We start from the raw sequence: 22,956 nt of genomic DNA on the forward strand, positions 1-22,956 counted from the left end.
TGGACTATGGCCTTGACCATTATCCAGTAACCAGGACTAATATAATTGGCCAATATAATTAAAAGTGCGAAGAAAGTTGCTGAGCGTAGAAACCAGGTGTCGCTTTGCCGAACTTGCACGGCCCCAATTGGCCACTCTATCGATTTACATAGTTATTTTGATTAAAAAATTTTCATCCCCTAGATGGGATTGTTTTCACCCCCAGGGAAAAGCGCAATTCGGCATAGAGTAGATTTTGACAAAAATCTTGACTACCTAAATCCAAATTTTAAAGGAAATCGACCGTGGTTCTCAAAATTCCACGAGAAAATGGCTGTTAATTGGACTATAAAGAAATCCTGGATAAAATCTCCACTTGAAAACTTTAATTGGCTGAAGAACCACATCAGTGATTGGAATCACCACACTATGCTAGAAATGGAGGACTTCGATGAAACGTGACCCATAAATTGAGATGAAATGAGAAGGAAGTAGAAATTGGAAGAATAAAAAAAGTAAGTCCCTTTATTTATACTATAATTCTTATATTATGAAGAACGGAAACTTACCATTTAGGGAAAAGAAGCAGAAAAAATCTGAAACAATAAAATATTATTTTAGGATTTAGAGAAACTAAAGCGGACAACTTTACCGAAATCGAAAAAACATAATTACCGTGTACAATGGATCTTCTCCAAAAACGACTCGTTTCCCAAGAACCAAATGAAGACAGAAATTAGTACCTAGTGTGACCTAGTCTTTACAAATAATCAAATTGAAACTTTTTACAAAGCGAAACGATGTGTAGAGGTGGGAATTAATATATTTTTGTAGAGGATTTTTAACTGTAATATATAGTCACGTTTCAAATGTTTTAGATCTATTAGATTACAGTCATTTAATATTTTGGCACTACTATATACTTGTACTTGTACCTACTAGTACTGATAAAGGCATGCGCAAGATATTTTAGCCACTGAATTTTACGTTCTAATTTTCCTCAACAAAAAAGTGTTCCACTACAAAAGTGTATAGTGCGTACCACTCCAATATTTTTATTAGTAAAATAATAAAATGTCCAAATACTCCAAAGCTATATATTTATAATATAATTTTCTTTTGCAGTGCTTCAGTATGGATTTGTAACAATATTTGTGGCAGCTTTTCCGTTAGCACCCTTTTTTGCTCTATTGAACAATGTTCTAGAAATGAGACTAGATGCTAAAAAACTACTGACTTTCTATAGAAGGCCTGTATCACAAAGAGTACGTGACATTGGAGTCTGGTATAGGATATTGGATTCAATAGGAAAGTTATCGGTAATAACGAACGTGAGTATTTTCTTTTTCTTTCTACACGATTGTTTCCGCTAGTGTATTTGTTGGAAAACTATTTATCTGTTTAAAATGATAATAAAATAATTAGGAATAATTAAACGTTTATCTAACCTTTCGACTTTCAGATTGAAAACAGTTATCAAAATACTGTCAGAATAAAAATTTTTTTATGGGATTAAACCACAATTTATTGTAATAAAAATTATATTGTACGTTCGTTTTTGACATTTTGATTTTCGCTCCGGAAGTCGTTTTATGTAGTAGATAGGCAATTTCACGAACTAGTGTTATCGTTATCAAAACCATTGATAATAATTTGATTTTTAAAATTTGCAATAAAATATTATGCTTTCTATGTATAAATGGTTCATTTTTAAACTTGTTTCTGTTGGAAAGCTGTAGTTCAAGATCTCGTACAGGATTAACTTGAAGAACCTTCCCAACTTTTTGTAAAATGAAAAATATTGAGTCCTTTAACCATACGAAAAAATTATTTAATAATAATAATCAAATCGACTGATGCGCGAAGAGACAAATGTTGTTTTTCAAGAGCGTTGAAGATGAGGTTGATCTACTGTTTAATATTCCCAATGCTGACTTATGGAAGTGAATCTTGGACCCTGAGACAATCAAAAAGAAGAAAGATAGACGCCACACAAATGTTCTGTTGGAGACGAATGTTACGAATTTCTTGGGCCGACCGTAAGACAAATTCAATTTTAAGAGAGCTAAAAGTTAACCAATGACTCGACAGTAAAGTTCATCTCCAATAATTAAAATACTTTGGACATGTTATGAAAAAAAAACACAGAAAACATGGAAAGGCTCATTATACAAGATTACAGGATACAGGATATTTACAAGATACACGAGGAAGATCCCCAACAAGATGGATTGATCAAATTACAGGAATACGCAAAATACCTATCCATGAGTTAAAGAAATGACCAGAAACAGAGATCTTTGTAGACGAACAATAGTACAGTTCACCAAATATAGCTGAAAGTGTGGAAATAACTACGATCATGATGCGCATTCGTCAAACGACGGACCTCGCACTCGCACTGACGGTCCAGACCGTTTGTATGTGCGTTCTCACTTCATTGTTAGCGCATGCAATGGGAATTTCGTACTTTCAGCTATATTTGGTGAACTGTACACGACATCACGTCAACCACTATACTCCCTCCGGGGGTCAGGATTGAAGAGAGAGATGTCATCCACAAGAAATTTAAAATTTAAACTTATGTATGCTAATGAGGCAAATTAGGCAATTGAACAAGGCGTGTACATTCCTCTAGAACTGCTGAAGTGAAACTTGTTAGTTCAATAATGACACTTGTTAAGTACTATGGAGAGTATTTTATATGGGGTTAAGCCACAATTAATGGTGTAATGAAAATTTCATTTTTAATTTGATAGCATAGAATATATATGATTTTCATTTAAATAAATTTAACTTTCAATTTAAGATAATTATGAATTTCATTGGTCTATGCTGGTTCGTTGTGTTATGTCATTCACATAATTACAAAGTTTACATATAGAAATTGATGTAATACATATAATTTAGTATGGATATTAAAAGAAAAATAAAAATTAAGGGATTACTTATTTGTCAATTTTACTCTAGTGTTTTGAGTCACAGATAATTAGAAATGACATCTGTAATGACGTGTAGTTTTAATTTTTTTTATCTTCTAGGGATTCATTATTGCGTTTACATCCGATTTTATTCCTAGATTGGTATATTTAAGTACTCATGATGGTTTGGAAAACTATCTGAATAGTACACTTGCATATTTTAATACAAGCGATTTCAAAGAAAACTCAAGGCCTAAAAACTGGGAGTCAGAATCAGTTTGTCGGTAAGTAAAGCATGGATAATTTACAAAATGTATGGTGGACCTAAAATGAATAATATTTGTTAAGTTTATGTGTCTAACGTTTAGTATCATTCTCCTTTTTTTTGTCCTTTTAAAATGGACAAATTGGATGCTGGAATGGAGACCAAGAGATTATGCCTACCGAAGTAGAGGTGGTCCACCAACACGTTGGACTGATGATCTAAAACGTTGTCAGAGAAATTGGATGCAAGAGGCCAAGATCCAAATAGATGGAAAATTATGAGGGAGATCTATGTCCAGCAGTGGACAAGCGTAGATTGAATGATGTTGCTTTTCTGCTTGTGTTATCCTTTCACTAATTTTCTTTGTTATTATGCTTGTTATTAGCTTTAAGGTAATTTTATACCACTATAGTTAGTAGGATTTTTGGACCTGGTTTTTAAAAAACATTAACGTTATTGCTTTCTTCCCTTCGTCCAGTACTATATTTTGTATAAGGATTTTGTGACCCATTCTTTGGAGTCGTTTAATAAGCCTGTGTCCCCTACATTTGAGCTGTTCATTCACTATTTGATCTTCACCTGGTGAAAGTTTTCCCAGTGATTTTTTAACGTATTGTTCTCTAATACATGTTCTGATCGGTTGTTATATTTGGTATGTTTAGCAAAATATTTCCTGGTTCCTTTTTGAAGATTTTTATCTTTAAAATTTTCATCAATAAGTTCTTTCATGGAGAAAGTAATGGCGTGCATAAATATATCGGATGAACAACAAGGATTTAGAAGTGGAAGATCATGTAACGATGCAGTTTTTGTGATAAGGCAAATAGCGGAGAAATCATTAGAATATAACATACCAGCCTTTTTCTGTTTCATAGACCTAGAGAAAGAGTTTGATAGAATCCAATTAAAAGATGTGATACACCTACTATATGACAAAAATTTACCACTGGATATCATAAAACTCCTAGAAAACATATGTAAGAAATAAAATTGAAATGAAAGTCAATGGAATAATAACAGAACCCATAGAAACAAACACAGGAATCAGGCAAGGAGATTCACTAAGCCCTCTACTGTTTAACATAATGTTGGATGCAATAATAAAACAAGTGAAGAAAAAAAGAAAGTACAAAATGGGCGATAGAAAGATAAAAATACTCTGTTACGCTGATGACACCGTGTTTAGATTACTGCACGAGTTTAATATTAACGCAAAAGAAATGAATATGAAAATATCAGCCCAAAAACAAAAATTGCCAAAGAACCAATAAGATGCAAATTGGAGTTAGACAATCAAATTATACAACAAATAATGATTTTCAAATACCTGGGAATTAATCTATCAGCCGACAACAATATCGAAAAAGAGGTAAAAGACCAAATAATTAAAGCCAGTAGAACGGCCGGATGCCTAAACGATACAATTTGGAAAAACAAACATCTAAGATTGAAAACAACGGCCCGAATATATAAGTCGGTTATTAGGCCAGTTATGACTTACGCGGCCTAAACAAGACCAGATACAAGCAAAACACGAAGACATCTGGAGACCAACGAAATGGAGATCTTAAGAAGGATTGCTGAAAAAGGACTACAGGATACGGTCAGAAGTGAGGAAATCAGACGCATATGTGGGGTAGACGTAGACAATATAAATACCTGGGTAAAGAACAGAAGAGAAGAGTGGAATAAGCACATAAGCAGGATGTCTGAATCAAGGATAGTAATAATAGCCAGGGACAAGTCACCGTTAGGCAGAAGAAGTATAGGACGCAGAACTTAGGAGCAGAATGAAAGGCACCATTGAAGAAAAACAGGCAATACTGCCTATATAAAAGAAGAAGAAGAAGTTCTTTCATTCTTCTTTTCTGTGGTCTTATGAACCTCCATATTTGTTTTTGTTGGCTATAGAAGTCTGACTCTCATATTTTTGTGAACGCATGCCAGTGGTCTGTAAATTGTGTGTGAGGTGTGTGTATGTGTGAGTGTTTATATAATTAAAATATATTGAAATTTTGTTGTAGATATTTAGATTACAGGGAGGCTCCAGGAACACCAAACGAGTACAATCGAACAACTTTATTTTACCAAATATTAGCAGCTAGATTATTTTTTGTCCTTATTTTTGAAAATTTGGTTGTGCTCGTTCTTATCGTTGTTAAATGGTTAATACCAGATATACCAGCTGATCTCAAGGATAGAATAAGACGAGAAGCGTACATCACAAATGAGATAATAATCAAACAGGAAACCAGAAGAGCCCAATGTGGCATTGTTTGTAAGTTTTTTACGCATATGTATGTTCAATACGCAGTTCTTTGTATTAGATAACTATTCAGGAATATTCTTCTAAACACTGCACCTTCACAAAATAGGGCATCAAGTTATTTGAGTGGATAATAACCAATAGCATTTAAAACTTGTCAGTTTATATAAATGTTTTGTTTGTGTAATGAAAACACGTTTGAAACAGGTTTTTCCTAAAATTTCGTGTCCCATAATATAGACACGGAGATAAAAAGAGGTACAAAAAAAGAGAACTCAAAAATTAGTCTTCTGTCTTCTGAATCAAATATATAAAGAAAATGATAATGAAGGCGACCGCAACCCCGGTTGTGGACTATGTTTCTACTCCGAATAGGTTTCAAGGGTCTAAATCACAAATCATGGTCATGCAGCCAAATTTTCAGCACAGTAAGAAGGGGGGAGTGCTTATGTATAGTTGATCTCAAGTTTCGAGGACTTTTATAATAGTAAATGGAAAATGTACAATGAGCCAAGTGGTTGCAATATGACCGATCTAGACGATAAACCACTTACAGAGACTTTTTTCTTTTGTTTGTGAACTATCAACATCAAAAACTAAGAGTTTATTATTATTTCGCGTTGAAACTACTGTGATGTTTCTTTTTCCCTACCAAATTTTCGTTTTGGAATTTTGATTTCTCAAATCAAAAAAGTCGTATAAAGGAACATATAGCTAGTCCTAGAGAACTTTTTAAGAATTTACGTGATATATTTACTTTTTACTAATTTTAATTTGTTATCTATACTATTTTCCGGTCTTCTAAGCATACTCACCCTTCCCGTAGGGATCTATGGAGCAGTAACATCGAGCCGCAAGCCCATATCTCTTGAAGTATTGCCCAACCATAGCTGAATCCGATACACCAGTTTATTTTAGGTCTAAGTAGAAGCCCCATTTAAATTTTACACTATTACGTTAGCGTTTTTGTCTTCTGGCAGGGTTTGAACCATCGACCACTAGATCATCCACAGTGAAAGTTAATGCAATTCGTCCGCCTGGCCTGCTTGGCTATTTGGCCGACCCTAATCTGTTATTGTTTTTAAGATGGTATTAGAGGTGAGAAATTTTACCTCGGACTTCCGGTTTTAGAGTTGTAACCGAAAGTATTGTTTTAAAGTCGCCGAAATAGTACAAGCGATATAATTTTTAACGCGTCTTAGCAACACGAAAATATATATATATATATATAAATATATATATATATATATATATATATATATATATATTGATGCACGTTAAGTTGTGACTTCCGGTATACAGAAGAGGCTGTCCGACTTCCACCTTTTCTACTAGGAATTATTTTTTAAAAATTGTGTATTTGGTAAAAGGGGGGCTTATAAAATGGGTCTACCTATTGAGGGGAAAGGATTTACCAAAATAAATTTTGTATATATATACGTATATACCGAAGCGTACAGCATACGTTATGGCTTCCATATATAGGGTAGTTCAAGGCGCGTTGTCACTTCCAGCGGTGTTGTCATATTTTGGAAGTCACAACGACTCATCTGCTAGATTTACCTCCTATTTTGAGCGTAATGTGTGATCTTTTGAAACTTTTACTGTGAATACAGTTGTCTGTGTTTTAAAGTTGTCTATTTAAATTAAAATATTGATATTCTTTTGATTATACAGGTATACAAAAAAATACATTTCGGACTATTTGACGAAACCATATGACTAGGGGGGTTTTTGGGGTCGCTGGTTACGAATCCGGGGTTCGCTAACCTCTATCACGTCAGGTAAAGGTTATTTCAAGGACAAATCAAGATAAATCGACAGTCGCTCTGAAAAAGTATGTTAGGAGGGTTTTGGGGTCGCTTATAACGAATCCTGGATCCGCTGACCTCTATCACGTGTAGCTGAAGGTCATTTCGAGGTCAAATCAAGATAAATCAACACAATCGCTGTGAAAAAGTATATTAGGGTGTTTTTGGGGTCCCTGATCACAAAACTGGGGCCCGTTGAGCTCAACCACGTCAGGTAAAGGCCATTTCAAGGTCAAATCAATTTTGCTAACTCCTCCTGATTTGAACTTGAAATGACCTTTACATGACGTAGTAGAGCTCAACGGACCGCAGTTTTCATGATCAGCGACCCCAAAACTCCCTATACTTTCAGAGCAATTGTGTCAATTTATGTTGATTTGACCTTAAAATGACGTTGAACTAGACGAGATAGAGGTCAGCGGACTCCGGATTCATCTTCAGCGACCCCAAGAACCCCCTAATATACTTTTTCAGAGCGACTGTCGATTTATCTTGATTTGACCTTGAAATGACCTTTACCTGACGCGATAGAGGTGAGCAGACCCCGGATTTGTGATCAGCCACTCCAAAAGCCCCCTTGTCATATGGTTTCGTCAAATTGTCCGAAATTTAGTTTTTTTGTAAACCTGTGTTATTTATGATAATATGATTGATATTTATTTTAACAAAAATACTAATATATTATTATTGCTGTAAAATGGATTTATTGGAATTAATTAAAAAAGTGTTAATAGTAAGTCATTTATTTATGAAAATTATATCAAAAATGTTAATAAATAAATTTGAACTTATAGAAAATTTTAATATTTTAGATTTTATTACAGGCACCGTCCTTTTAATTTTTGATGTACCAATAATAATATGTAATAAAAAATTAAATGGCTAAACCCTCCAGGTGGGGATTACCCGCTAAAAAGCTATCTAGATCCATCTTTTTCGAGCAGATTTTTCCCAATCTGCTACTCGATACTATTGACTATGCTTCTCCATTTCTTTCTATCCTCTTTTGTTTTTCTGCTAGTCTCTAATTCCTGCCCTATATAAATCTTCCTTTAATTCCTGTAACCATTTATTCTAGTTCCTCCGCGTCTCCTTCTAACTCCGGGTCTCCATTGTAAAATTGAGTTTATAGTTGTTGCGCTACCTGCTCTCCATATATGCCCCAACAATCCAACTCTGTGCCCAAATCTGAAAATCTGGAATAATATCTACCCGGGTCGAAACATTTTTTTTTAATATATGAAAATAGTTATTTATGAAACGGAGTGAGTGCTATACATCGCGTAAGTTCGCAAAAAGTACTTCACGCACAATTTCATACAATATTTTATCTACGATAAACAAATAAAAATACTGTAACTCTTCGTCACTGGAATTCATTTCTATTTTACAATTCTTAGAACTGTGACATATAAAAATTCTAATTTCTTTCAAACCACAAAACTGTCAAATTTTTTTTTGTAATTTATTGCTCATTATGTCATCACCTCTCTTGTGCTCTGCACAAGAGATCTAAGGTTAGAGCTAAGAATAAGGTTGGCTAGGTGCTACGTTTTCTCGACTCTGTTTTACGGAATGGAAGCTTGGACCTTGAATGCGGCATCAATGAAAAAACTGGAATCATTCGAGATGTGGGTATATAGAAGAATTCTAAAAATATCATGGACAGAACACGTCACAAACAAAGAGGTTCTGAGAAAGGTGAATAAAGAAATGGAAGTCTTAAATACAATTAAAACCAGAAAATTGGAATATCTCGGACATATTACACGTGGAGAGAGATACAACTTGCTCCAACTCATTATGCAGGGAAAGATTCAAGGAAAAAGAAGCATAGGGAGACGCAGAATGTCGTGGTTGCGCAACCTGAGAGAATGGTACGGATGTACATCAAACGAACTTTTCAGAGCAGCCGTCTCCAAGGTCCGAATAGCTATGATGATTGCCGACCTCCTTCGCGGAGATGGCACTTGAAGAAAAAGAAGATGTCATCACCATGAAACGCGAAAGTTAAGAAAGAATATTTAATTATATGAAAGTGTGTCAAAAACAGTGAGAAAAAGTAAATCCCATTTAAAATACATTGTTACTTCATGCTTACTTTAAAGCACTGCTATATATAATGACAGTTTTCACAAACTAAAAATTTATATATTATAATATGACATAGAGTAGATTAAAGTCATTTATTAATTATTAATTGATTATAGTCAGAAGAAAATTAGATCATTCACCCCTTGTTTTTTATAATTGTTAACATACTAAATTACATATCCAATAATTATTGCTATCCATTAAATATATCGATGCAGATCGGCCTTATATCGGATCCTCTTCTATTAGTCCGTTCGCTGACGGTAAAATATTGCAAAACCCATAAATTTTAAAAAACCACTTAAGATTGACATGAAATTTGGCATACACATAGGTAACATATCAAAGAAGAAAATTGATATTGTGCCGATGTTTTCTTTTGCCAAGCAGACATTCCGTTAACATTTTTAGTCACAACATAATATCAATCTTAAAATATTATTAGAGCAACGCGTTATGGTGTCATATTTCTTTTAATGACCGACACACAAAATATTTTAATGACGGATCCCACACTAGAACCAGATTTTTATTACCTACTGCTGATAAGGTAAAGAGTTATTAAATATCACTCGTTGTCATCTCTGTGTTAATTTGAAATAATAAAATATAAATATTGTAGTTTTGTATTCTAAAATATTTGGAAAAAATATCTATGTATTTTTTTTTCATTTAGGTACACATCATTTTAAGGGATTGTCCGGAAGAGTACAGGCTCAGTATATCGGCAAATGAATTTTGTTTTAAATACCGTCCGTATACAGGAGGTGCTCGTTGGGGATAGGCGCAAAATCTTAGTCCAGTGCTAATTAAATGCATTAATTTTTTTCGAATTCTGAGAAAACTAATAAGTATTTTTGAAAAATTTAAACGCAGAATGGAAGCTTACATTATTACCGAGGGCAGAAAGTCCCTGAAAACTTATATAATGTTTATTTTAATAACTTATATACCTAATATATGTTTATTTTAATAAAGATAATGGGATGAAAAAACAAGAGAAAAGTTAGTGTGATTTTTAATTTCGAATATTTCATTCAAAAGAAACTTTTTTTTATTCTCAGGGACTTTCGGTCCCCCGTATGTTATCTTTCATTCAGGGTGTATGTTTTAAAAAATATTTATTAGTTTTCTCAGGATTCGAAAAAAATAAATGTATTTAAATAGCATTGGACAGAGATTTTGCGCCTACCCCCTTATGAGAGAGTTTACTGCATTTTATATTATTACTAGAATTTATTACTTTAAACTTTTTATCGCTCTTGATTCATTTTATCGTGTATTTAATTCCATTCAATTGTAATTGTACATTCAATTTTTTTGTAATTTTTACACGTTTTATTACTTTCGAAATAACAATAACTATAAAATCGATTTTTCAGCCTACTTGGGTCAAAAAAATACACAATTTTCGAAAATTTCGTTAAATGAGAACATTTACCTACATTTCTTGTATTTAAGCTTTTAATAAGATTTTTAAAAATAATTTAGATTATTTAATAGATACATTCACCGGCACGAAAAACGGGCACCCCAAAAAATGGGTCATTTTTGATGGCTCGTATCTCCTAAACCTATTCTCCGATTTAAGTATTTCTTTAATATGTTATAGCCTTATTCTTTAACTATATCGCTGTAATAATATTGTTTCTAGACAGGTAAATTATCATTGTATACTGGGCGTACCAATCAAACTGGTTTTTTTTTTCAATTTTCACAACACTCTGTGGAATATTCTAGCCTTTATACAATATTGAAATTAAAACCCAACTATAGCCCCAGGTTTTCTTAATGTTCTGTTTGTTATTCATTCGCTTATGTTGGATAATAAAAAAGTTAGGGACTTTAATAATTAAACATGTTCTTTATCAATACATGGTGTTTCTAAATAACTACGACAAACTTTAAGGGGTAATTCTGCATGCAAAAATAATGATCGTTTACTTGATAAAGCTATGTCCGCAAATGCTTGCAAATATAAAATTATTTTGCCACACGATCATTATTTTTTCATGCAGAAATTACCCCTTAAAATTTGTCGCACTTATATTTAGAAACACCTGTATCGATAAAGAACATGGCTAGTTGTTAAAGTCCTTAACTTTTTTATTATCCAACGTAAGCGAATGAATAAAAAAACAGAATGTTGATAAAACCTGGAGCTATAGTTAGGCTTTAATTTAAATATTTTATAAAGGCTAGAATATTCCACAGGGTGTTGTGAAAATTGAGAAAAGAACCCAGTTTGATTGGTACACCCGGTATACAATGAAAATTTACCTGTCTATCAACAATGTTATCATAGCTATATTGTTAAATAATAAGGCTATAACATATTAAAAACATTACTTAAATCGGACCAAAGGTTTGGGAGATACGAGACATCAAAAATTACCCATTTTTTTAGGGTGCCCGTTTTTCGTGCCGGTGAGTGTAGATTAAATTAGAAGTTCATTGTAAAAAAGGAAGTAAACAAAAACACGAGAAAAATGAATTTATATAAGTAAATAGGTAAGTAAATATTATAGATTGAAATAAGTACAGAAAATATATAATTATAGAGATATATAATCACTTATTGTACCTTCATTTAAGGCTAACTTTAAAAGTAAAGCAGATCTGCTATTATTCATGTTTAAAAACAAAAGGCACACAAAACACTAAGTACGATTAGGACCGCGAATCTACAACAGATAAATGTCTGGAAACCGTTACACAGGGTTGCCAAAAAACGGAAGTCACACCGAGCGGTGTGGTATACGGAAGACGCTACGCGTTGTGTACATAACCTGTATAGTAGCACGGGAGCGACACTAGCGCTGGTGATATACCGTCGAACTAAAATCTGATCTTATGAGTATGTTAGATACGATATGACTTCCAGCGAAATTTTTAATATAAGCCTTCTGATACCATCTAGTAGCCAAATTCGTAAAAATATAGGCAAAACGTTGTGACTTCCGAAATCGGAAGTCATAACGGTATATATGAAGTAACAACGTATTACGAGAATCTACTTTGGAAGTCACATGGATACATGTATCAATATATATATATATATATATGAAAATTACTAAGTTCTCGGGAAGATATATATATATATATATATATATATACTTCCGGTTTCATGCCTGTCCATCCGTCTGTCTACGAATATAACTCCTACATTATTAGAACTGATAGAATGACAAATGATACGTTGAGTGAGCGCTTATAACTGAAGGAGGTACTTCGGACGTCCAGTTCCAGAGTTGCAACTGTAAGTAATTGGAGAGAAATTGTGATTGAAAAGTCGAGCTCGAATATTTGGTTCCAGTTTTGATGTCATTTCCGGTTAAAAAACTAGGGCCGGAAGTTTGGCAAAATTACTCAAAATGAATGAAATCAGATATCAATCGACGCAAAGTTACACAAAGAGTTCAAATATCGACGTCCAGTTCTACATCCGGTCACGTTGTATGAAAACCGAAGTCCAGTGACATACGAAGTCCAGTTGCTTGTTTTATTTATCTTTATAAATTAAATTATTAATTATTAAATTATTTTCATATTTTACGGCTTTAAAGTTTTAACAGCGTTTACATTACGCTTCTATCAAATATCTTGTCTAAGCTTTGTCAATTGTATTGCTGAATGCTACTACTCATTCAGTAATAGCCATTTTTTTATCAAATGCATACAAATGTTATTATCAAGCATATTAACATTGATATTTATAAATCACACCAAACTGAAAAACAAATAAAATATATTTTGTCTACCAAGCAGTATACTGCTACCATAGAAAAAAGTGTTGTGTGATTTGGTAGAATGCGATTTTACCCTTCAAAAAATATGTCACGTATTTCAGCACCTGGAAAATTGGAAGGATACTACAAATCTGGCCTCCACATAAGTGGTCTGTAGCTTCGACATGATAGGTGTGAAATTTTAAACGTTCTTGCTGTTGATTGGATAGGAAGGGTAGCGTTATCTAGCCTCCACGCTAGGTACACCATAGCCTCCATACGGTACTTCCAATTTTTAATATTATTTTATTCAAGTGGACAATAAAGGTAAAACACAAACAACTTTTATTTCTTAATTATTTATTTATACAATAATGTGACATTTTACATAGAAATATGAGTATTTAATTTCGATTAAATATATGTTTACTTTGAATTTATCGGCTGCACACAACAGCTGATCGGCCATTAGACCCAACGCCAACAACAAAACGCGAAATAAAATGTGTATTTTAAAACTGTTGGATAAACAGTACCTACAATCAGAAAAACTTACCTTTAAAAAGGTACTCGATTATGAAATAACAAAAATATCAAAAAACACGACTGAATATCAGCTTTTTATGGTGACACAAACTAAACACAAACACCAAACACATCACATAACCGACCATATAACATAAGTGAACGACAACGAACGAACGAACACGAACACAGATTACAGATTCACAGATAGCGCAGGATTTGTCAAAAGTCATGTTCCACCAATCACAATGCCGACATCAGCGCCTCTGACTAAACGGAAGGAAAATAAATACGATTACATGTTTTTTATTAGAGTTAGCGGGGCATGACTGCTACAAAGTTATCTGGTTGTGTTATAGATGTCACTTATTAAAAAACTTCTTTTTCTTCTTCTTTTTGTATAGACATGACTCTGTCTGTTTTTTCAATGTGCCTGTAGTAAGTTGTCGTTCCATCGTTTTCGTGGTCTTCCCACTGATCGTCTTCCTATTGGGGAACCGTCTCTCGCTGTCCTGACTCACGGTTCTTAGACATTACTACGGTTGCCTAAATCGACTAACCAATGAACATTAAGGGTAAGATTACGTCACGAGAGTTTACTGTCATTTGAATCGTAACATGATTTTTTTTTCGAATCCTGAGAAAACCAAGTATTTTAGAAAAATTTAAACGCAGGATGCAAGATTACATTATTACCGAGGGCGGAAAGCCTTAGAATAAACAAGCAGATTCTATTGAATGAAATATTTGAAATTAAATATCACACTTTTTTTTTATTTTCAGCCCTGTAACTTATTAAAATAAACATTATAGAAGTTTTCAGGGACTTTCAGCCCTCGGTAATAATGTAGTCTTTCATTCTGAGTTTAAATTTTTCAAAAATATTTATTAGTTTTCTCAGGATTCGAAAAAAATGAATACAATTAAAACACATTGAGAATTTTGACATGCGTCAAAATTTTGTATTAGCTCAATGTAAAATTCTGAACTGTTGAATTCCAGCTTCCCTAATAATTATTGTACATCAAAAGACATTAGAAACTATTTGTAGAGGATTGAAATCTGTATTGGAAATAACTGTTAAAATTGGTCTACGTAATTAAACATATTCCAAAATTTTGTAAAAATGTAATACATTTTAGTTTTCAGCCCAAACTTAGGCCACACACAATGCAATAATGTTCACATGTTTGAACTGTCAATATTTTTATTTTATCATCTATTGTTTAAAAACAATACAGTTGATAAGATACCCTCAGTTGCGGAGAAAGGATTAATAATAAAGATTTTTTTATTCAGTCAATGGTGTGAGCACTGTCAGTTAAATAGTAACGTGTGGCCTTACTTTTACACGCATAGCTATTGTGGCAAATGTATCATATTTTTCAAAATTTTGGAATGCATTTAAATCGTAGAACAATTTTAACTTTTGATTTTAATTCTCTACAAGTATTCTCTCATGACTTTTGATGTAAAATAATTAGGGAAGCAGGAATTCAACAATTCAGAATTTTACATTGAATTTCCTATGGCCCTTTTTACGATTCACCACCCGGTATAAATAAAATGTGTACTATTTGTCTCATTATTTCATAATAACACAAATAATACACATATATACACAATAACACACATTCAATGATCGAAAATCATTTAAAAATATGGGGATCTAAACTCTTGTGACGTAAAGTCAAAAATATAAGTCTCCCCACCACCGTCGGACAAGACAACCGTAATAAAGTCTAATAACCGTGGTCCTGACTACCCTATTTGCTGTCATTCGGCTTATGTGGTCATTCCATTCTATTCTTCTGTTTCTTACCCAGTTATACACCTTGCATCTCCGTCGTATATCTGTACTTCTAGCTCTGTCCCATAGAGTCTTACCATCGATTTTTCGAAGGGTTTTCATCTCTGCTGTTTCGAGCAATATTTTTGTCCTCTCTATGTCGGGTCGTGTTTCTGCTGCGTATGTCATTATTGATCTGATGACTGTTTTGTAAATTCTGCCTTTCATTTCTTTTCCGATATTTTTATTTCTCCAAATTGTGTCATTCAGGCAACCTGCGGCTCTGTTTGCTCTATTCACTTGATAGCCAGATCAAAGAACAAACAATCTTTCGAAAACCTCCAAAAAAATAAAGGAAGGATGAAAATTTGGGAATAGGTAGTTGAAATTGTCTATTATTATACAGGGTCAAAAATAGGTTGATTGAACCTCACTTATCTAAAGTATTTCTCATGATCATCTTTCAGTGCGTCACAGTTTTTCGATTTCTTTCTAACGCATTAAATTGTATGTGACAGAAAAAAAGGCACGTCGGTGATTACATTTCGTCGGTGACATTTTTATAACATTTATTCTAGTTATTCTAGTTGTCGATAGATGGCGCCATAATAAAAAAATAATTTTTTTTTACTTAGATAATAATATTACAAATATAATCTGTATAATTTATAAGACTATACAAATCAAAGAAAATACCATTTTATAAATGCAAGACACACATTTGATTTGTTTTTATTCCAAATTGAAAATAAAATGTGACAACTGTCAGATTTAACTAAAATGTCATGTTAGAATAAATGTCATAAATGTGTATTATCACGGACTTACCCTTTTTCCTATCATTTGTTACGCACTATCATGAAAAGGACAATATATACAATAGTGCACACAAAAAAAAGTTACAGCCCTTTGAAGTTACAATCTGAAAATCGATTTTTTTTCGTATATCGAAAACTCTTAGAGATTTTTTATTTAAAATGGGCATGTGGCATTCTTATAGTAGCAACATCATAAAAAAAATTAAAGTGAAATTTGTGCACCCCACAAAGATTTTATGAGGGTTTTGTTCCCTTAAACCCCCCAAACTTTTGTGTACGTTCCAATTAAATTATTATTGTTGCACGATTAGGTAAGCACAATATTTTTAAAACTTTTTTGCCTCTCAGTACTTTTTCTATAAGCCAGTGTTTATCGAGATATTTGGAATATTTGTCGAATCCACCACATATTTGTATATGGTTAAGTACGATTATAGAGAGATGTTAATAATCTGAAAATTTATTTATTATTTACATTATTAGGTATTTTTTGAAAAAGAAGAAACATATCGATAAAAGGTAACTTATCAAAAAAAGACTAAGAGGCTAAAAAGTTTTAAAAACACTGTGTTTACCTAATGGTACCACAATAATAGTTTAATTGGAACGTACACAAACATTTGGGGGGTTTAAAGGAACAAAATCCCCATAAATTTTTTATGTAAACATATTAAAAAAGAAGCCGCATCCCGATAAAAACTGGCGTATCTAAAAAATACCAAGAGGCAAAAAAGTTTTAGAAACGTTGTGTTGAACACAAAAGTTTGGTGGGGTTTAAGGGAACAAAACCCCCATAAAATTTTTATGGGGTGGACAAATTTCACTATAATTTTGTTTTAAGATATTCCTGCCATAAGAATGCCCCATGTCCATTTTCAATAAAAAGTCTCTAATAGTTTTCGATATATTGAAAAAAACCGATTTTCATTTTGTAACTTCAAAGGGCTGTAACTTTTTTTAAGAGCCAATTTGTAGGGGAAGTATGCCTGAGACGGCATACTGGCTGAGATGGCATATCACGCGTTTTTCGAAAACTATTCCAAATTTGGTGCCTAGTGTGACAGTTTTCAGTTCCTCAAGTTAAAATTTGTCATCATTGTTGAACTTATGCATGTTAGTTTTATTTTGACAGCAGTAGCCTTTGGAATGTTAATTAAGTAGGACAAAATATTTATTGACTTTTTTGTATCACATTATAGTTCGCGAGTCTTTACACCTGAGTTAAGTTTTTAAATTTTGTGATGTTCTTTTACCTTATGCCTATCACGCCTGTATCGATTTATATCTTAAAAATATGCTTAAGAAAAATTAGGTTAAAAAAACGGTATGATTGCAATGTTGCCTGAGATGGCATAGTAAGCATGTGGATTAGATGGCATAGGTATGCCATCTCACCCTTATGCGTTTTGACACTGCATTAATTTTGTTATATGATTGAAGTTTATCGTTACAGTTTTGGGTCGTTTTAAGAGGAATTCGAACCGACAAAATCGATTCCGTCGATGTTGAGACAAGTGAGAGGAAGATGCTGCTTGCATTTTTTGTAATGGCCTCTTTTCATTATCTCGTTCTCGAGAAACCTTACTAAGATACCAAATTTGTGGCAAGTGGTCATATTCCGAATGTGGTGTACCCAAGACTACAAAAAAATTCTTTGTGACTTATGTCGAGATTAGTGCCTTTATTTCAAGGGTATGCCATCTTACCCATATGTATGTGGGTGGGATGGCACATGTAATACTTTACAATTTATTTTTTCAGAAAAAAACTATAATATGTAGGTTGTTAAAAAATAATATTATATTTATGTAAATGGTCCTAGCACTGACTTTGATTTTTATTACATGTCTAACTCTATCGGTTATCGATTACAAAACATTTAAAAAAAAGTATGCCGTCTCAGGCATATCTCCCCTACTAAGGTAAGTTAGGTCCAATCGAACTATTTTTGACCCCAGAATGTGTGGTATAATTTATGACCAATCTTTTCGGGACACCCTGTATAAGAAAAAGTTTACATCCCCTCCATTTTGGGGAGAAAAATATTTTTTTGGGGGTGAAAAAATATACATTCAAAATAGGTCCGGAATTGGATAAAATGACTTATTCTAAGCAACTTTTGTTCTATTGATTTTTTTCACTAGTCAATAGTTTTCGAGGTATTTGCGAGTGAGTCTGTTCATTTTTAACAAAAAAAACATGTTTTTGGACGGTTTTTCGCAAATAACTCAGAAAGTAAGTATTTTATCGAAAAAAATATTCCTAGCAAAAATATACATATCTTATAAGAAAGTAAAAAAAATGGTGTATGCATGAAGTCTGTAGACCCAGTAGAAGCAGAGTTGTAGCTAATGAAAAGTAGGTTCTTATTCGTCAAATTCCAAATCGAATATTTCAACGTGAAATAACCAAAAAACGGAGCACTTTTCGGGGAAAACTCATTATAACTTTTTTAAAGTGTGAAAAAAGGTTTAATTTTGTTTTTTTTTTTTTTAATAAAAATAAACTGTAGCGTCTGTAGCAAACCGAGCCGGCCCTGTCTTTCCACACCACGGCATGATCGATTGGTGTCGATTGTACCCGACCCCACTACCACATGGACTCGAGGTGGTGGTAGGTACTCGGAGAGGCCAGGGCATTTTCAGTCATTCGACAATCCAACATTCGAATCCAAGACGTTGAAAAGTGAAGACGTGTAATAAAGACTTTAACTCTCAGCGTTTCTTTAAATTTCGATAACTTAATGTTTTTTTTATATTAAGATTTTAGACTCAATAAAGTTTTAATCATAACATTTACAACTGGCGTCCAACGTAAAGCCTTTTTAAAATTAATATCGTCGTGTTAAGAAATAAGAATTGCAACGATTCCGCTTAACATTGAACACGTGCAGATTTACGGCAAAACATTCGCAAAGCAGGCTTTGTTTAGTTCACTTATCCGCATTGAAAAAAATCCAATTGAAGACACCCGACAAAACATTCGCTTTATGGAGCTTTGTTTAGTAGTTGTTTTCATAGGAAATAATTAGCAAATTCTAAAATAAAGGTAATTGAAGACACCCGACAAAACATTCGCTATCTACGGCTTTGTTTAGTAGTTGTTTTCAATAATAATAACAAATAATATTCAAACTTGTAACTGAATAGTAAATTCAATTGATGACACCCGACAAACATTCGCCTTTGTGGCTTTGTTAGTAGCTGTTTTTGGAAATTTTGAATAATTTAATAAACGTGTTGAAGGCGACCAACAGAACATTCGCACTTGTGGCTTTGTTTAGTAGCGTTTTCAATACAAAAACGAACATTTCTACATATTACCTATTAACAAATATTTTAAACGTGTTGAAGACATCAGACGAAACATTCGCCTTTCGTGGCTTTGTTTAGTAGCTGTTCTCAACACACATTATATTATATTCACATTTTACTTTGGCTTGCAGATCGTGCAATAAAACATTCGCTAGCTTTTCATTGTTTTGTCAGTTCTGTACGTTTCAAACAAGCGTCGACAAGAATTCGCTTTGCGACGATTTGTATAATTGTGATAACCCGTAAGCGACGACTACACCAAACGTGGCCGATCCAAATCAAAACGCGACACTTAGAAGAAGTCCAAGATTTGCTGAAAATATGACTACTATAACTATGCCTGCGGATCAATTTAATGAATTACTTAGAACAGTCGCAGCCAGTCCAGGCACCAACAATTCCAGCGGTAGTTTTAGTAAATGCACCGCACGTTTTAGCGGTAAACGATGTCATAATACAGTTGAAACATTCATAACAACGGTGTCAATTTATAAAGAAATTGAAAAGATTTCAGAAGCAGACGCACTGAAAGGGTTACCTTTACTGCTTACTGACAATGCAGCTGTATGGTGGCAAGGCGTCCAGAACGAAGCCAAAACCTGGAACGACGCTACCCAATTACTTAGAACAGCATTCTCACCATCTAAACCTGCACACCAAGTTTATGTTGATATATTTAACAATAAGCAACAATCCAACGAAACCATTGATGAATTCGTTACGCAGAAGAGGGCGTTACTCGCTCAACTGCCCCTCAAGAGACACGACGAACAGACCCAATTGGACTTAATATATGGATTGCTGAGTCTCCACATACGGAAAGAAGTACCCCGAGATAAAATAACCACGTTCAGTGAGCTTTTAGATAAAGGCCGACAATGTGAGGAGATTCGCAAAGAAGCTATCCCAGATAAAGGAATAGACGAGAAACAAGGCACTTCAACAAAACGCAAGCCGGCACGATGTGGATTTTGCCACTTCAAAGGCCACACAACTGATGTGTGTAGAAAGCGGCAGACTAAAGAAAATGAAAAGCATCCCGGTACCGACAAAGCACCTGATACGCAGAATTCAATGAAAGAATTGCCCCAAACCAATAATGGTATCATATGCTATGGATGTGGCAAGGCCGGTTACTACAGAAGCAATTGTCCAGTATGTACAGCTTCGCGACCTAACGTAAACACCCAAGCTGTGAATTTTTACTCCTTCAATACACTACAAAGCTTAAGCACTCAAGTACCGACAATACCAATAACAGTACAAGGCATTCGAGGCATTGCGCATATAGACACTGCAGCCAGGACTAGCGTCGCTGGTAGATCTCTCTATGAGTGCTTGAAGAAGACACCATCTGTTATTTTCAAGAAATCGGAAGCTACGGTAACCCTAGCCGATGGTTCTAACCAAATGCAAGAGCTGCTTAGCACCACAGTTGAAATAGATATTGAAACCAGAACTTTTCAAATAAACTTTATAGTTCTACCAAACGCTTCAGATAATCGAACACTTCTGGGAATCGATTTTCTCGAGAAGGCGGCCATGACCCTACACATACCACAAAGGTGCTGGTCTTTTGCTGATAAACCAGACCAATTTTTTGAGTTTTTGGAAACGACGGATCATACTCCGAATGACAGACAACAAGCACCCTCAAAGAAAACTGTATATGCTACAGGGGTTAGGCAAGTAAGGTCACCGTTTCTCGACATTTTTACATCGCCATTACCGGAAGAGAAAAGTTATAAGCTATGCGAGCTAGAACTACCAAATGTACCAACACAGATACCATTAAAAGAAGTATTTCAACACAATGACTTATATTCGCCAGATGCTATTGATGAAATATTCAAAGACTCGATACCTTCCCTATATAGTAGTCCACCTCGTGATCCTCGAAAAAGAAGAAGGTTCGAAATATTTGGCATAGACGTTGTATTGAATACGGAAGAAGCCTCCGGGCTGACCGAAGGACAAAGGGACATTTTCAATACCACGCTGCTACGGTTCCAAGACATCTTCGCTGAAGAAGGTCCGCCAACGTGCTATGCTCAGCACCGGATCAACACAGCAGATCATGCTCCAATAGCCAGTGCCCCTTACAGGCTGAATTCATCCCGCCAAGCGATCCTTCGCGACAAATTAGATGACATGCTAGCAAAAGGCATTATTGAAGAGAGTGACACCCCTTGGGTATCTCCAGTGGTTTTGGTTCCCAAAAAGAACAACGATCTTAGAGTATGTGTAGACTACAGACGCCTGAACAGTATTACGATCCCGGATCACTACCCGTTACCTAGAGTCGACGATCTATTACACGCCGCAAAAGGTTGCCCATATATGTCAAGCCTTGACCTTCAGTCAGGATATTGGCAGATCGAGATCCACGAAGAAGATAGAAACAAAACAGGATTCATAACTCCATTTGGAGTCTACCGCTTTAACCGAATGGCATTTGGTCTTTGCAATGCCCCTTCAACGTTCCAACGACTGATGGACCGTTTTACAGCCAGTCTGCACACAGTGTCACTACTAACATATTTAGACGATTTAATAATAAGATCTGTTAGCTTCGAGCAGCATATCTGCGACCTAGAATTGGTCTTTGAACGTCTTAGACAATATAGACTTAGAGTAAACCGATTAAAATGCAACTTTAGTTGCGCTACTATTCCATACCTGGGACATATAATAACAAGAGATGGAATCAATATGGATCCAAGTAAAACGGAGGCGATCGTGTCGTTACCGGCACCAAAAACCGTTAAACAACTTCTTTCGTTTATACAAACATGCTCGTGGTATAGGAGATTCATACCGAACTTCGCTCATATAGCCCGACCATTAACCAATCTCACCAAAAGGAAATCCATCTGGAAGTGGGGTGAGGAAGAAGGGAGAGCCTTCGATAGTCTTAAGATGTGCCTGTCCACGTCACCTATTCTGAGACAAGCTGATGATGCTATCCCTTTTATAATTAAAACAGATGCTAGTGCCTACGCAATTGGAGCAGTTTTGGTCCAGGGGGAGAAGGAGGAAGAACATCCCATAGAATATGCAAGTCGCTTACTCACCAGTGCGGAAAGGAACTACTCGACGACGGAGCGAGAAGCCCTCGCTATCGTGTGGGCTGTAGCCAGGTTTAGGGGATATATAGAAGGCGCAGAAACCATTCTCATAACCGATCACCAGCCGCTTAGATGGTTAATGACACTAAAGACTCCCAGCGGTCGATTAGCAAGATGGAGCTTGCAGCTACAATCCTACAATCTAAAGATTCAGTACTCGCCTGGTAGAACCAATACTGTTGCCGACTTTCTATCTAGACCGCCATGTTCACAGCACACTGAAAACTGTAGCGTATGCAGCGTGCAGATCGACTTACCCGTACGAAGCGAAAAAGAGATCCGCGAGGAGCAATTGGCAGACGCCGAATTGAAAATCAT

The 22,956-nt window shown here is 34.6% G+C and overlaps 1 protein-coding gene across 6 annotated transcripts in view; it reads left to right on the forward strand.

The window, feature by feature from the left end:
- The window catches only part of LOC114339763 (anoctamin-5), a 202,643-nt gene that overhangs the window by 168,443 nt on the left and 11,244 nt on the right, over positions 1 to 22,956 (forward strand). For 4 of the 6 annotated variants that reach the window (XM_028290441.2, XM_028290442.2, XM_028290444.2 and 1 more), the window contains 3 exons: positions 1,105 to 1,310; positions 3,021 to 3,184; positions 5,190 to 5,443. In XM_028290441.2, the coding sequence (XP_028146242.1) occupies positions 1,105 to 1,310; positions 3,021 to 3,184; positions 5,190 to 5,443 (624 nt within the window). Of the gene's footprint in view, positions 1 to 1,104; positions 1,311 to 3,020; positions 3,185 to 5,189; positions 5,444 to 6,257; positions 6,670 to 13,186; positions 13,407 to 22,956 lie in introns of those variants that run through there. The other 2 variants (XM_028290443.2, XM_050645767.1) reach the window with 2 other exon arrangements.

This window comes from Diabrotica virgifera, chromosome 1 (assembly GCF_917563875.1).
Source record: "Diabrotica virgifera virgifera chromosome 1, PGI_DIABVI_V3a".
Taxonomy (NCBI): Eukaryota; Metazoa; Arthropoda; class Insecta; order Coleoptera; family Chrysomelidae; genus Diabrotica; species Diabrotica virgifera.